The sequence below is a fragment of the Polypterus senegalus genome, chromosome 13 (assembly GCF_016835505.1).
Source record: "Polypterus senegalus isolate Bchr_013 chromosome 13, ASM1683550v1, whole genome shotgun sequence".
Lineage (NCBI taxonomy): Eukaryota > Metazoa > Chordata > Cladistia > Polypteriformes > Polypteridae > Polypterus > Polypterus senegalus.
Window position 1 is genome coordinate 141687188 of NC_053166.1, and position 16138 is coordinate 141703325.

Sequence of the window (16138 nt, forward strand, 5' to 3'; positions counted from 1 at the left end):
TCACCCAGCACAGTTGTCTTCCATGATTGCCCAGGCCTTCTGGAGTTGCTGAGCTCACCAGTGTGTTCCTTCTCTTTAACACAGCGTTTCTCAACCTTTAAGTATTTGCAACCCGAGTTTTTCATAACAGTTTTAATCGCGCCCCCCGTAATATTTTTTTGAAATGTAGATGCATATTTTATTATACCTACTTAACTTTTATCGACATTTATCTAACTCTATATTTATTGTTAGTATCAGAATGTAGTTTAGGTTAATTAGTTTTGGTTTCAACAGATGTTTTTTTCATATTTTTGATTCTTGTTTTCTTTTTTTCACATCTTCGCGCCCCCCTTTTTGTTACTTCACACCCCACAGGTTGAGAACCACTGCTATAAGAATCTACCAAATGGTTGATTTGACCACTCTTGGTGTTTCTGCACTCTCTAAAGGGTTTGTTTTGTTTTCTAAGCCTAACGATAGACTGTTTTTACTTGCATGGACAGCTCTTTGGACCTCTTATTGAGAGTTCACAGTGACTGCTTCCAAATACAAATTCCACACTTGGAATCACCTCTAAACCTTCTACCTTTTTAATAGTTAATGCAATAATGAGGGACCTACTCCAACCTGGCTATGGAACACCTTGTCAGTCAAATGTCCAAATACTTTATAGCCCCTAGAAATGGGGGAGAGCTATGCATAAAAATGGCTGTCATTGCTCATACAATGTTTTTGGTAAACCCCTTAAATCAAACTTGAATCACATAATGATTTCTTCATTTCATATCCGTTGTGGTAGTATACAGAGCCAAAATAATGAAAATTTTGTTACTGTTCAGATACTTATGGACCTGACCGTTGTCCTTAAACACAAAGGACAGTAAATAAAAATCACCTTTTCAAGGCCAAGCCTGAAAAAGGTCTTTTATGACTATGAAAGATTCCATACCAAATGAAAGTTTCTGATTGGTCCATGGCCAGAGTGTCACAGTGGCTCCCCCTGTTGCTCAAATCCCAGCCTGGTCACTGTCTATGTGGAATTTCTTTACTGTCCTACTGTTTTTGTGTTTAAGTCACCATAGCTTGCAAGTGATGCTACTGTAGAGTCCTGGGTTCAAATCCTTGGTCTCTGTGACTGGAGTTTACTCATGCTCTTCCAGGTTTTCATCTCACATCTCAAAAATGTGTACTTTGGGTTAACTGGTAACTTTAAATTGGCCCCATCGGCTCGTGTCTGAGTGGACCCAATGATGGACAGTCTCCACATCCAGATCTGATTTCTGTCTGTGCCTGATGGTACTGCTGGGATGGACTTTGCTCCCAACACCTGTAATAGCATTAAGTGGGTTTGATTATGAGTTGAATGATGGATCATTTATATTTCTATTTAGCTAGTTATCAGATGTTATTTAAAGTGACTTACCAAAGAGGACAACATTATCACTCTGAAGAATTGTTTGGGAACAAGTGTTACAATACAATACGTTATATTCCAAATCGTAACCTTAGATCTTCAAATGAGTGTCTCCTTATAATTCCAAAAGCTAAACTTAAAAGAAGTGGTGAGGCGGCCTTCTGCTGTTATGCACCTAAAATCTGGAATAGCCTGCCAATAGGAATTCGCCAGGCAAATACAGTAGAGCACTTTAAAACACTACTGAAAACACATTACTTTAACATGGCCTTTTTATAACTTCACTTTAACTTAATTTAACTTAATCCTGATACTCTGTATGTTCAATTCTTCATAATAGTTATTCACAGTGGCTCCAAAATCCATACTGACCCTACTCTCTCTTCTGTTTCTTTTTCCGGTTTCTTTGTGGTGGCGGCCTGCGCCACCACCACCTACTCAAAGCATCATGATGCACCAACAATGATGGACTGAAAGCCAGAAGTCTACGTGACCATCATCATCAGGTCCTTCCATGAAAACCCTAAATACAAAGAGGACTGTTTGACTAATGTTAGGTAGATTGCCCAGAGGGACTGGGCGGTCTCTTGGTCTGGAACCCCTACAGATTTTATTTTTTCTCCAGCCTTTGGTTTTTTTTTTTTTTCTGTCCACCTGGCCATCGGACCTTACTTATTCTATGTTAATTAATGTTGACTAATGTTTATTTTTTATTGTGTCTTCTATTTTTCTATTCATTTTGTAAAGCACTTTGAGCTACATTTTTTGTATGAATATGTGCTATATAAATAAATGTTGATTGATTGATTGATTGAATACATGTTTACAAAGTTCATCATCACAAGTAAACAACAACAATAATATTTATTTATATAGCGCATTTTCATACAAAAGATGTAGCTCAAAGTGCTTTAACAGGGTGAAGAAAGAGGAAAAAAAACAAAATATAAAAAATAAATTTAGGCGATACTAATTAAAATAGAATAAAAGTAAGGTCCGATGGCCAGGGAGGACAGAAAAAACAAAAAAGAAAAAAACAAAATCTGCAGTGGTTCCAAGGCCATGAGACCACCCAGCCCACTCTAGGCTTTCTACCTAACATAAATGATCTCAATCAGTCCTCATGGTTTTCAGGCTTCACCTGGAAGAATTTGATGATGATGATGGTCATGTGGACCTCTGGCCTTTAATCCATTAATGTAGGGCCAGAACGGTGCCCTGATCAGGAAAAAGAACAGCAGAGAAAGTAGGGGTTAGTATGGATTGTGGAGCCAAGAAAAAAATGATAATTCAATGCATATACAGAATATCAGGGTTACACTAAAATGAAGCAATAAGAAAGCCATGTTAAAATATTGATTTTTAGCAGTTATTTAATGTGCTCCACCGTATTAGCCTGGTGAATTTCTATTGGTAAGCTATTCCAGATTTTAGGTGCATAACAGCGGAAGGCCGCCTCACCACTTCTTTTAAGTTTAGCTCTTGGAATTATAAGACACTCATTTGAAGATCTAATGTTACGTCTTGGAGTGTAAGGTGAAAGACATTCTGAAATATAAGATCGAGTGAGATTATTTAACCCTTTATTATTATTTATTTATTATTGAAGAGCTCAGAACAAAAACACAAGCGAGTTACCATTTTTACGTTACAAAAACCTAACAAAGCCATTATCAGTTACAAATTCACCACACGAGAGAGTCATTTTGAGGGTGTCAAAATTTTGAATGGATGAGGGCAGCTCATTCCAACAGCTAGTGACTACACATGAATAGAGTCTGGAGTGAGATTTGACACAGAAGTGGCATCACCAGACACCATTCATTGGCAAACCTGTGTGGTGGAAAAGGAGTGTGGGACCTCAATAGTGTCCATTGTGGACCACCGGGGCGTGTACAGCCATCCTAACCCGACACAGACAGGCAGAAACAAATTCCAGTCCAGCTCACACATTTTATTTACAGCCGTGGAGCGCTTTTCTCTACTCCCCACAGCACAGTGCATGAAGCACCACAACACAGTCCTTCCTTCACCTGCTAATTCCCAGTCATTCCACCTCCACTCCTCTCTTGCAAGCTTTATCCTTCTTCCCCTCGACTCTGGCTCTCTGAATGGAGTGAGGTGGCTCCTTTAATTCTACTCCTGGGAGTGCTTCAGGTGGCTCATCAGTATTACCTGGAATCACTCCCAGGTGTGGTGGAAGTCCACTGTAGGGCTCTGCAGCTCCCCTGGCAGCCCCCACAGAACCCAACAGTGCTGTACCAAAGTCCAAGTCCCAGAATACCCTGCAGGAATCCGTGGTGTCACAGCCACCCAGGAGAGCTGACCTCTTCCTACTCTTTGTATGCAAGCTTCAAGGATTTGATCGTAATACATGCTTCCACAAGGAGCTAATGTAGTGATGTGAAAAAGGAGTGACATGTGCCCACCTCAGCTTATTAAACACCAGATGTTCTGCTGCATTTTGTATTATCCAAAGCTGCTTGATGATACATGCCAGTACTTCTGCCAGCAGAGAATTGTGTAGTTCAGATGTAAAAAAATCAAAGCCTGGACCGGGAGTTGTGCTGCATACTATGTCAGATATGGTCTGATCTTGTGGAAGTTATATAGAGTGAACTTGCAAAGCCAAGAGACAGTTGCAATGTGGTCAGTGATGGACAGCTAGTCATCAATCACCACTCCAAGGTTATATACTGAATTGTTGGGAGTTAGTGATACTAAACTGAGCAAGTAGGTCACATGGTATTTCTTCATCCAAGTTGCTACTAGTGAGACATGCACAGTGAGACTAGTTGATAACTTGTAGTCCTCTGGAGCAGGGCCAACCCTTCCTATACGGAGATCATGCTGCTCCATTGACTACTCTGTAGGCAATCTCCAAGGATGTGAACTGAATACGTGCCACTAGAAAAAGCCAATGCAGTGATCTGCAAAGACGAGTGACATGTGCTCGCATTTCAAATTTTCTGTAGTCGCTTGGTGACACATGACATGATAGAGAGAGAGAGCTGTAGTAGTCCAGATGTGGCAAAGCCTGGACCAGGAGTTGTGCTGCACACTCCGTCAGATATGGTCTGATCATGTGGATGCTGTACAGAGTGAATCTGAAATGAATTTGAGATATCTTAAAATGAACAGAAAGTTATTTTTATATATCTCAAAATATAATTAAGATATCTTGAAAAACATGATATGTTGAAATTCACTGATGTGAGATATCTGAAGTACATTTTAGGTTACCTCAAATTCATTTCATGATATTTGAAAATGTGTCTCAGTTCCGTTCTAGATATATCATAATATATTTCAAGATATCCAAAGGGCATTTTAAAAATACCTTTAAAAAAGACGTGAAATTATTTCAAGGATAACTGAATAGCAATTTAAGATATCAATTTAATATATCTCAAATGTTTTTCCAGATATCTTAAAATAGCTTTCTACCCATTTTCATCCATCCATCCATTCATTATCCAACCTGCAATATCCTAACTACAGGGTCACGGGGTCTGCTGGAGCCAATCCCAGCCAACATAGGGTGCAAGGCAGGAAACAAATCCCTGGCAGGGTGCCAGCCCACCACAGGGCACACGCACACACACGCACACACCAAGCACACACTAGGGACCTGCATGTCTTTGGACTGTGGGAGGAAACCCACGCAGACACGGGGAGAACATGCAAACTCCACGCAGGGAGGACCCGGGAAGTGAACCCGGGTCTCCTAACTGCGAGGCAGAAGCGCTACACCCATTTTCAAATATCTAAAATTCATTTCACAATATCTCAAAATAACCTCCGATTCATTTCGAGATGTCCCAAATGAATTTTAAGATATCTTAAAATAGAGAGGAACTCACATTGTAAGAACAGGGAATTTTACAGGAAGCGATTTTGAGATATTTGATATCTTGATATGTATTTGAGAAATCCTCAGGTAAGGAACCATTTTCTTTTCTGCCTGGGATGTCCATCCATCCATTAGGGAAGCCTTGTCCTGGTGCAACATCCTTCCCTCTCTTGGCTGGATTGTCTTTCTATTCACTCGGGGTAAGGTATCTTCCTGATTCCTTGCTGGGATGCCCATCCATCCCGTGTCCCACCAACAACTGAAATAGATGTATTTTCAGATGAATATATATTTTTTGAGATATCTTAAAGGGATTTCCAGATATCTTAAACTGTATTTTGAGATATCTGAAAATGATAATTCATCTTGCCATTCTCCTGCTTGTTTGGAGAAATCAGATGCATTTCCGAGATATCTTAAAATAGACAGGAGCTCACAAGAATAGGGAGTTTTATGGGAAAAGGATTTTAAGATACCTTGAGATGTATTTGTGATATCTTGAGATATTTTGAAATGCACAAGAAGTTAATTTAAGATATCAGGAAATGTCTTTGAGAAATCCCAAAATGAATTGCAGATCTCTTAAAATGTAAAGTAACACATTTTGCAATATCCAGAAAGGAGTTTCAGATTTTCAGATACCTTATAATTATTAATTATTATTTTTTTAGGTATCTCAAAATATTAGTTCACCTTGCCTTACTAGTCTGTAGTATGCATGTACATTGTTATTTATAAAATGCATAATTTGTAATTAAAGTAGTTGCAGTGAACTATAGTCAGTGAAGATTGCTGTACAAAAATGAACTGATTTTAAACAGAACTTGTCAATAATTCAGGTGCCTGTTTTCTCTTGCAGACATGATTCTTCATCGTTATGTTGTGTCTCGGGTCATCTGGACCTACATGCTGTCCATAGCGGTGACCTACTTCATCACGCTTTGCTTGTTTCCTGGCCTTGAATCTGAAATCAGGAACAAAACGCTGGGAGAATGGCTACCCATCCTTATCATGGCCATTTTTAACATGTCTGACTTTGTGGGAAAGGTAAAGAAGAACAAAACCGTTCAGAATTGGCAGTGAAATCAAGTTTTAAGAAGAGCACAGTGGGGCTTTTTATTTTAGCAAAAAGTATGAAGAGACATAAGGCAGGATTAAGGAAATAAAGCTGCAAATAAACTAAGAACAGCATTGATAAGGTGACACCAGAAACAGCAAAATGTAGCAGCATTAACAAGGTGGCACCACAGGTAAAAGAAATGAGACACTAGAAATAAAAATTAAGAGGCACCATGATAAGGTGGCACCATAAGAAAAGAAGTGAGACATCAGTAAGAAAACGGCACCTGCATCCTGTAAGACTTCCAGAACCCCCAAAACCCCGACAAAACTGCAGTCAACACCAATCTAACCAAAACTCATTAAGTCAACACAAATACCTTCAACCTACTACCTCTGCACAGCAACAACGCAATTCAATTCATCCTCCTCGCTACTCTCCACTCCTGACTTAATGGCTGAGGTGGAGAAGCTTCTTTTCAGGAAGGCCCAGGAGTCCTTCTGATGTAATGCTATTGCACTCAGGAAGCAGTTTTGGGTCAGGCTAGTCTCACGGGTCCAGGCGGTTTTCTCTAATGGGAACACACATCTGGAGACAACTTATTAAAATGTTTGTAGTAAAGAGTCGCAAAATCTGCCTCTGGAAAGGCTCCGCCCACAGGGTTTCCTCCTAAAATCCCACCCCCAGTTTTCTTCAGTCCATGCACTTTAAACGTTTGGGGCTGCAGTGTCTTGTTTCTCCTCATGTATTAGACAAATATGGAGAGATAGGCAGAGAGAAAAAGAAACTGAAGAAAAGATTTGACACCGGGGGACAATAAAAATGTAGACTTGCTGTTATCAATTCAAGAGTATAGTATCCGCAGCTTAATGATTAATTTATGTATCTTACGGTCATTCTGACTATTGCATCACTACATTCTATAGATATTTAGAGAAGCATTGTTGTCTTTATGTATACTACATGTTAAAATGCTGTGACCTTATTCAAGTATGGTATGTTTGGCATTTTCAATGAGACCGTAATGTTAACTTACTTTAGTTAATCATTCAGATGTGTTGTGTGATGAAACGTTGGGTGCTGTGCACCCTCATCCACTGCCGTCATGTCAGTGTCATTAGTCACAGCTACTGCTTACCTCATGTTGCTCTTCCCTAACAACTCGCATGACAGACGTTCTTTACACCTCTTTTCAACTGGGTATGATGGCACACCTTTTAGTTCATCTGTCCATTGTTATCTTAATCTGCTAATCCAGGGCAGCTGGAGCCTGTCCTAGGAATTGTTGGCGCCAGGCAGGAACAACACCTTGACAGGTTGTTGTTTAATTTGAATGCATAGTTTACAGTTCACCTTTTTTACGGAGGTAGCTGCCATTCCTTTCATCCTCACATTGAATGCGGCAGTATCATTGTAGCGACAGACACCTCATCCAGCCGACAGCGGTGCATTGTTCGTAGTACTACTAGCCAGAGGTGGGTAGTAACGAGTTACATTTACTCTGTTACATTTACTTGAGTAACTTTTAAAAAAATATACTTCTAAGAGTAGTTTTACTGCACCATACTTGTTACTTTTCTTGAGTACATTTGTGAAGAAGAAACGCTACTCTTACTCCGCTACATTGGGCAACACTCGAATCGTTTCTTTTTCCATTAGATACAGTAAGCTATATTTTTGCCAGAGAGAATCCGCCAGTGGATCTACTGCATGACTGTTTCACCAGTCAGGCGTAGCAACAATAATCACAAGACTCCGTACCACCAATTAGACGTAGCAACAATAATCACATGGTTCCGTTTCACAAATCAGATGTAGCCATGAAGTCATATGACCACACACAAACTGTCGCGTCCTAGCGGCACAAATTCCTCACAGACAGTGGACAGGGAAAGAAAGAATACTGTACATAAAAAATGAGAGCCAACTCCTGCTGAAACTATATCACTTCACTGAGTGAAGAACAAACACGTTTTAACCAAACATGCACAGACACAGACAGTCAAGGTAAAGTGAGACTTCTTGTACGTACACAAGCTGCCTTGTTCTAATATTATTTTCCATCAGCTGTGCTATTTGGAGGGCAAGTGAATATGCAGTATTATACTGTCAGTGTACAGTACGTCTTGTCACTGTCAGTAGTTTGCACTGTTCAAACATACGTTACCTACTGTAGGTATCGGCTTCAAAAGCTTTGTTGTGGAAAAATGAGATTTGGAACTTTGTGTTATTTATACATCTTTATTTTGTAAAGATGTTATTTATTTTTACTCATTTTTCTTATTATTTGGAAATAGCAGAATTTGCACATTATTTTATATTTTTGTCTGTCTTATCACATTTCTAAAAAATAAATTATTTATTATGATCAAACAGTTACTCAGTACTTGAGTAGTCTTTTCACCAAGTACTTTTTTACTCTTACTTGAATAATTTTTTGAATGACTACTTACTACTTCTACTTGAGTAATATTATTTTGAAGTAACGCTACTCTTACTTGAGTACAATTTTTGGCTACTCTACCCACCTTTGCTGCTAGCTCAGTGAAGTCTTTAAATGGCAAGTTATAATCTGATTTTACAGGAAGTTTTTTCCTTCACATCAGGTTATGGTTATTTTTAACTAATGTAGTATTCTCTGCGCACATGGCATAAATTTATAGTAAATCTTGACTATCCGTCAGTCGATTCACCGTCAGTGTCTGTTAACCGTCAGGGCCAAAAAAAAATTGCACACACCAGCACCTACCTATTACTGTACTACTGCTGCCGTGAGGTACGCTGCGAGCACTGCTGCACATTGGAGCAACTCTCCCTTGTGCTAGCGCGCAGTGTCCATCCCCAGCACCTTGTGTTAGGCAGTATTTTGAAATCATAGTACTTTCAGTTTTAATAGCGCTTCGTAGCTTTTGTCTTTTGTTGGAATTATCAGAAAAAATTGAAATTATTTCTGAAATGACGAAAGTGCTTCAAGTATTGCTTCAGTTTACAGAGTAGGAAGAACAACAGTGAACGATATAAAGCGTGATGCTGACAAAATTGAAAACGTGTGTTGAAAATGGAAACCACTAATGCTATTCTATATTAATGTTAATGTTCTTCTGTACTGTAATTTTCTTTTTAAATTCTGTTATATTGTGTTTTCTCAATATATTGTGACGTACAGGCAGGGGGGTGGAATGCTGTGTAAGTGATGGGACTGGCTGAAGGGCTTCTGTTCTGTAAGGGGAGGACACGCCTCTTAGGAGATGAGTGACAGGAGAAAAGGGAAGGGGCGGAGGAAGGAAGTTTTTAGTAGGGAGTCAGGAGGCAATAAGCAGAAGTGTTTACAGTATAAAGACAGAACATGAGTGGCAGGAGATGAACTGATTGGTAGGGAGAGCTTTCCTTTATCATTTTGGAGGGTGTGTTCCATAACCCAGACAGGCACCGTTTGTTACGGTGCAAAAACTCCAAGTAAAACATAGAAAACTCCAGTACCTGTGAGTTGTATTTGCTTATTATGCTGGCCTTTACAATATTATATGAATTAATTAATTTTGTCAATACTTAGGTTGTGTTAATATAGTTTTGTTTTGTAAATAAATATACTAAATTCACTGAACTAATCTACTTTATATAATTTTTAAAATAGCTGTTCTGTTATCCATCTTTTCTCTTATCCGTCATGACCTCATTCCCGACCCCTGACAGATAATCCAAGGTTTTGCTGTATATGTTTAACGGTGGTCTTTGTTGGAGATTTTTCTGGCTTTGAAGGTTTCTCTGCCGTGACCACAGGCTTGGGTCTGCCAGATCAGGTTATCAAGCACACTATTGCCTGTCCCTACTCTGAGCGCTGCACTTCTAATGCCTTAAGTGTAGTGTAGAAATGTGACACTTAGTGTCTCCACCCACTTTTGTAAGGCAGATTCACTCATGGTTGTCTACAGATGTATGTTTTATATGTGTGGCTCTGTCAGGCAGAACCTCTACAGGACGGGGGAGAGCCTTAGCCTAAACACTCCAACCATGAGTATCCAAAGAGCACGGCAAGGCGGCCCATTGAGACTACAACTTCCATGCAACCCTGCAGGTGTCCACATGGAAGCTTGATCAGAGGGATGCTGCTACCCAGAGTGCTGGGGGAACACACAGCCCCAGTAACCAGTTACCTTATCTCCTTTCATTATAATGTAAGCTAAAAGAGAGTCGGCCATCATGCACTCCTTTAAACAATGTAAAAAAAGAAGGTTATTACCATTAATAAGGAGGAACCACAAAAAAGTGCAGCTGCTATAATAGGAACAGAGGTTTTGCCATGTCTGTTGACCACTAACCATCCTGAATGGGAAGGCAAGAAAATGAAAGGACTGTTATGGCATTCCATCAGAGACAAAATGTCCCCCGTCTCACTAGATGGCAGTACATACCATATTGCACTCTCACAGGGTTTCTTGGGAACTGAAAAGGCAGCCAGTTAATGACACAAATGATAAGTAGTAGATGCCAAAGGTGAGCTGTCTAACCAATTAGATATCATGACTATAATTCCGTTGCACTTCCTTCTTACTGTCTTTATTGTCTGCTCTTCTACTCTTCAGATCCTGGCTGCATTACCCTATGACTGGAATGGGAGCCGCCTTCTGCTTTTCTCATGTATTCGGGTGGTCTTTATCCCCCTCTTTGTCATGTGCATTTACCCAAGCGGCAAGCCTGCCCTGACCCACCCAGCCTGGCCTTGTGTGTTCTCTCTTCTCATGGGCATCAGTAATGGCTACTTCGGGAGTGTGCCAATGATTCTGGCGGCAGGAAAAGTCAGTCCTGAACAGAGAGAGCTGGCAGGTGAGTTGAGATATGAGCCTGAACAGCTCTTTATGGTGACAGTAATAAATGTAAAACATGTCAATGAGCATTTGTCTTTGCTCTGGGTGACATCCTCCTGGCAGCTGCAAATGTCCACTGAGACACCTTTGGGAATGAAACTTCGGTTACTCTGTGATGGCTTGGCACCCTGTGCCCAACTCTTACTGGGATAGACCCCAACTACCCTACAACAATGCTTTTTATAAGTGGGTTATAAAAATGGATGGATGGATAGAAAGTGGGTGCAATGAGAGGGAGCCTGCTGTTACTCAGAGGCTGCTTTGTGATTAGCAACCATACTGGGAAGTTTTTGTGTGGCGCAGCAGAAAGACAGATGGCCATTGAAGCAGCGAAACAAGTTTGTGAGCCATTACTTCCATCTTAGAGAGAATAGCAACTCTGAGGGAGTAAAACCAGTGGACAGCAAAACAAAAGTATTTGTTTTATATAGTGGCTGTCATTGAGATTCTAATATCTTACAAAAGTATTATTTTATTTATTTAAGGTGGAAAGTTACATTTTATTTCACATATTGCTTTTCATTTTCATTGCAATCACAAAATGTCTGTTTAAAAAAATCCTCTTTTCTTTCATTTTAAGTTCCATGTCAAACCTTATTTCATATAGTGCCTTTCATTGTGACAAGAATGTGATTTTTTTTATGAAGAGGGTGATGCTTTTATCCAAAGTAACTTACAAAAGAGGTCAACATTTTCAAGCAAATATCAGTCTTGGGGGCTGTTTGGTAACAAGTGCGACAGGACAAGGTTACAGAATTGATCTTTACAAGTAAATAACTCAGACTAAAATGTAAAGTGGTTTACAATTCTTAGGTAAGAAACACCTAACAAAGTCATTATCAGTTAGAAATTCACCAAACAAGGCAGTTTTGAAATGCTTCTTAAACATGTTGTGGTTGTCAGAAATTCAAATGGAGGTGGGCAGCTTGTTCCACCAGCTAGGGGCTACACATGAGAAGAGTCTGGAATGAGCCTTGAGGGCTAGCAGAGGTCGCATTACAGGATGCTGTTCATCATCAGACATGAATGGTCGAGAAGGAGCCCACTACCTCACGAGTGTCTCCATATGCATAGGTGCTGACCCACTGACTACTCTGTAGGCAATCATGAAGGATATGAACTTAATAGTCGATGTTGTAGTGATCTGAAAAGAAGAGTGACATGTGAACACCAGACATAGCATTGCATTTTGAGTCATCTGCATTGCCTTGGTGACATATGCAGGTATTTCTGCCAGCAGAGAGTTGCATAGTTATTGCATCTTATTTTTTATATATTTTTTTTTTTATTTTTTTTTTTCTCCAGCCGTCTGGAGTTGTTTTTTTGTTTTTTCTGTCCACCCTGGCCATCAGACCTTACTCTTATTCTAGGTTAATTAATGTTGACTTATTTTATTTTCTTACTGTGTCTTTTATTTTTCTATTCTTCATTATGTAAAGCACTTTGAGCTACATTTTTTTGTATGAAAATGTGCTATATAAATAAATGTTGTTGTTGTTCAGATGTGAAAAGACCAAAGCCTGGACCACGATTTGTGCTGCATACTGTGTCAGATATGGTCTGATCTTGTGGATATTATATAGAGTGAATCTGCAGGCGGGTGTGATATGTGGTCTGTGGCATAGGACAGGTTTTAAATAAATAAAGTCCCAGAAGCGTGCAGGCTTAGAACGGGTGCAGTTAGGTGCACGAAGGCGCTGCTCTGGGGTTGATTGCGGTGCTTGGCTGATCGTGCACCCACATGCAAATGCGAGTGGATCAGTCAGGTGCCTCATTCACACCTCAGAGTGGGCAGAGGGTTACATCTGCACCCAGTCAGGCCATATAAAGAGCCTGTACTGCAGAAGAAAAGGAAGAAAATGAGAAAAATGGGCTGATCAAAAGAACAGAATAAGAAAGACAGAGGTTGTACACGTCAAGATTGCTGCTACTTCTTTGTCTTTTCTTTGCGCAATGTCTTGTCTTGTTTGTGTTTTAATTTTAAATTTACATGTTAATTCTATTTTTAATTTATTATTTGCATGTCATGTTGTTACTCTGTGGACGCTGAGCTTTGCAATTTCATCTATCTGTATACTTGTATATGGTTGAGATGACTTTGACTTAAAGAATGAACACAGCATTATCGGAAGATGTCAGGGTGCTGAGGAGAGGAGGCAGGCAACAGGGAGGAGAGACCCCTCGGAGGAGCGTAGATCCAGTGCTCAAGGGGGGCTAACGAGGGCTGCTCCAACTGAGCATTTTTTTTTTTGGGTAGCTGAAGTGACCCGATGCTTGTAGGGGCTCCAGAATAAGACAGAGGAGTGCCAGCGGGAGACAAAGAAGCAAGGTGAAGCTCGACGTGGTGCATTGCTGGGAGCCCAGGTTGACAGCAGTGGCCCCAGCCTGTGATGAAATATTGGCCATGCTTGTTAGAAGAATGTCTCCTTTGGCTGCAGGATCCCATCTGGGGTAAGCAGTGGAGACATCAGTTGTTAGAAAGCATGCACTGGGGTACTGAGTTTTTAGAACCGTTTCCAGCCTTGTGATTTTAACCTCACTTTTAATAGCTATTTATTTTTCAAATTGTTTTATCCTCCAACTTCATATCGATTTTTATGGATTATTTATTGAAAGTTGGAATCATTGCACTTTGCACCTTTGGGTTTTTAAACCCATGGTTCTTTATTTTGATTGATTTCAGTAAAAGCACCAAACACGTTTTGCACCAACTCTTTTGGTGAATGTGTGTGTCCTCATTTGCCTGGCTCATCTTGGTTCATGACTATAGATGGTACCAGGTTCAAGATTTCCTGGCAGGAAAGAAAAAAAGTGTGGAGCCGACCTGGATCATCACAGCAGGTTTTAGCAATAGCGAACTCAGCTAAACAGTGAATTAGATGGACAAACTGGGATAACAAGTAGGTCCATCTATGCCAGATTGAGCTACTTCCTCCAAGTAGTGTTTAAGAAAACACTACTTTTGTATTAAACTGATACTGATTACTATCTGAATATTATCTAATAATATTCATGGTAGAAGGCACTATATGAAGTAAAGCCAGTGTGATATGTTGTAATAAATTGGTAAGTATTGTGAGGTTCAGCTCTTCTCTTTTCTATCTCCAGGTAACACCATGACTGTATCATACATGACAGGCCTGATGTTGGGATCTGCTGTCGCCTACTTCGCTTACAGCCTGACCGCAACTCACACGTACTTTGAAAAAGTGAACACTTCTGTTACCTCGGGCTACTGAAAGGACAACTATGAAGCCTTAATTTGAAAATGCTCATCCTGCTCATGCTGCAACTGAAAAAAAAAAAAAATAATAATAAAACAGAACAATCTACAAGTTACAGATAAGAGCTGAGCATCAAAGAATGTGACGATCAGACAGATTGGCCCCCATCTTTTCTACCAGGAGGGACGGACTAGAGCAACTCCTTCAATGGCTGCCCTGTGGTTGATTTCAAGCCAAAGTCACTTTCTGGGGAACCCTGTGTGTGTAGTGCTGATATTTTAATTTCCCTGTCAGTACCTTGTGATGTCATTTTTCATTTTGTGCTGCTTGCCGAATGTCTCTATGTAAGTGAAACAGCAGCGGTGGCTGGGGAGGTGGATGGGACGCCGCTCAGCTGCCTTGCTTTGTATTTTTCTGTGACATTCTGAGTCTTAATCAAAAGGTTTTTTCAACCTTGTTATTGCATTTAAGTGCTTCATAATTCTCAGTCAAGTTTTTGTTTTACGTGATGGCACCACAATGTCCCCAAAACACAAGCTTGTCACAAAATGACAATTTAGGAAGGCATCTTGGAGGATGTGAAAGAACACCATGCCCCCTTTTACTCTGTCCTCACACCATCGTCATAATATGCTGAACCCCTAATCTCAAAGAGAAGCATTCATCCTCCTTTTCTCTAGCATTTTTCATGTTCCACGCCACTCCAGTGTATTTCAGACCTTAAAGAAGAAACTGTAAGCATTCAGATGCAATGGGTGACTGGGCCCAGGGCTGTCTTAACAGCCTCAAAGGCCCCCGGGTAAAATAATGCACTGGGGCCCCTGCTTTGATAGCAAAACAGAAACATACATAGACATCAGAAACATGGTGGACCCCTATGCTCCTGGGACCCCCTTTCCAGTGCCCATTGTGCCCATACGTTAAGACAGCCCTGGGTGAGTCAGTGGTGGGATATAAACTTATGGTCTTCAGGTCTAAATTTTAACTATTCAACCATTAAGGGGTATACTGTGCAGCCAGAAACATACTTTTAAAAAAATATATTATGCCCCACATCTTTAAAAGCACCCCACGACTCCCATCCACTGTTTTGGTGTGTTAGAATTTTTTTTTTACTGTCCATGCCACCTAAAATGGTGAGACAGTAAAACATTTGTGACCTGCTCTGCATTTACCTTCACACTGGGGGAGTTTTGAAAGAGCTTCACAGGCTTAGTAGTGCTGTGGGTGTGAATGGTGCCATAAGGGGCAGTTTGTTTGGGTGGCTGAAGTAGCGTGTGTTCTGGCTGTAAAGTGTTTATAAAGTGCCTCCCCAAAGAATAGCATTCTTGATGTCTTTCTTAAAGGTAGGTCAGTGAATGTTTAAAGAGTAAGGACGTTTTAGGAAACTGGGCACCCCCCCCCTCGCCCACCAATCCAAGAAAATGCCAACAAGTTAAAGTTCACTCAAGTAGTGTGTGCACCTTAATCTGTTTTCATGTTTACTGGGTACAATATGAGAATCGGCAGACTGGGGCATTGGCTGTACCACCGTGGGTATGAAACTGGAGTAGGAGGAGAGTTACTGGGGGAGGCTCTCAATTTAGCAGTTAACTGCTCCAACTTTCCAAGACTATACACATTGTAGTAATTGAGTGATTGCTGCACAAATCGGAGAAGATGGCAGTGCATCCAGTGTCAAAAAGATAAGATTTTTAGTTCCAGCAGTGCTTACTGACTCAAAACAAGACAGAATAGTAT

The 16138-nt window shown here is 40.4% G+C and overlaps 1 protein-coding gene across 2 annotated transcripts in view; it reads left to right on the top strand.

Moving 5' to 3' along the window:
- slc29a4 (solute carrier family 29 member 4) overlaps window positions 1–14855 on the top strand; it is a 106283-nt gene extending 91428 nt beyond the window's left edge. For both annotated transcript variants that reach the window (XM_039774638.1, XM_039774639.1), the window contains exons 9-11: window positions 6109–6296; window positions 10893–11133; window positions 14283–14855. In XM_039774638.1, the coding sequence (XP_039630572.1) occupies window positions 6109–6296; window positions 10893–11133; window positions 14283–14413 (560 nt within the window). In that variant the 3' untranslated portion in view covers window positions 14414–14855. The remainder of the gene's footprint in view (window positions 1–6108; window positions 6297–10892; window positions 11134–14282) is intronic.
- Window positions 14856–16138: the final 1283 nt, after the last annotated feature.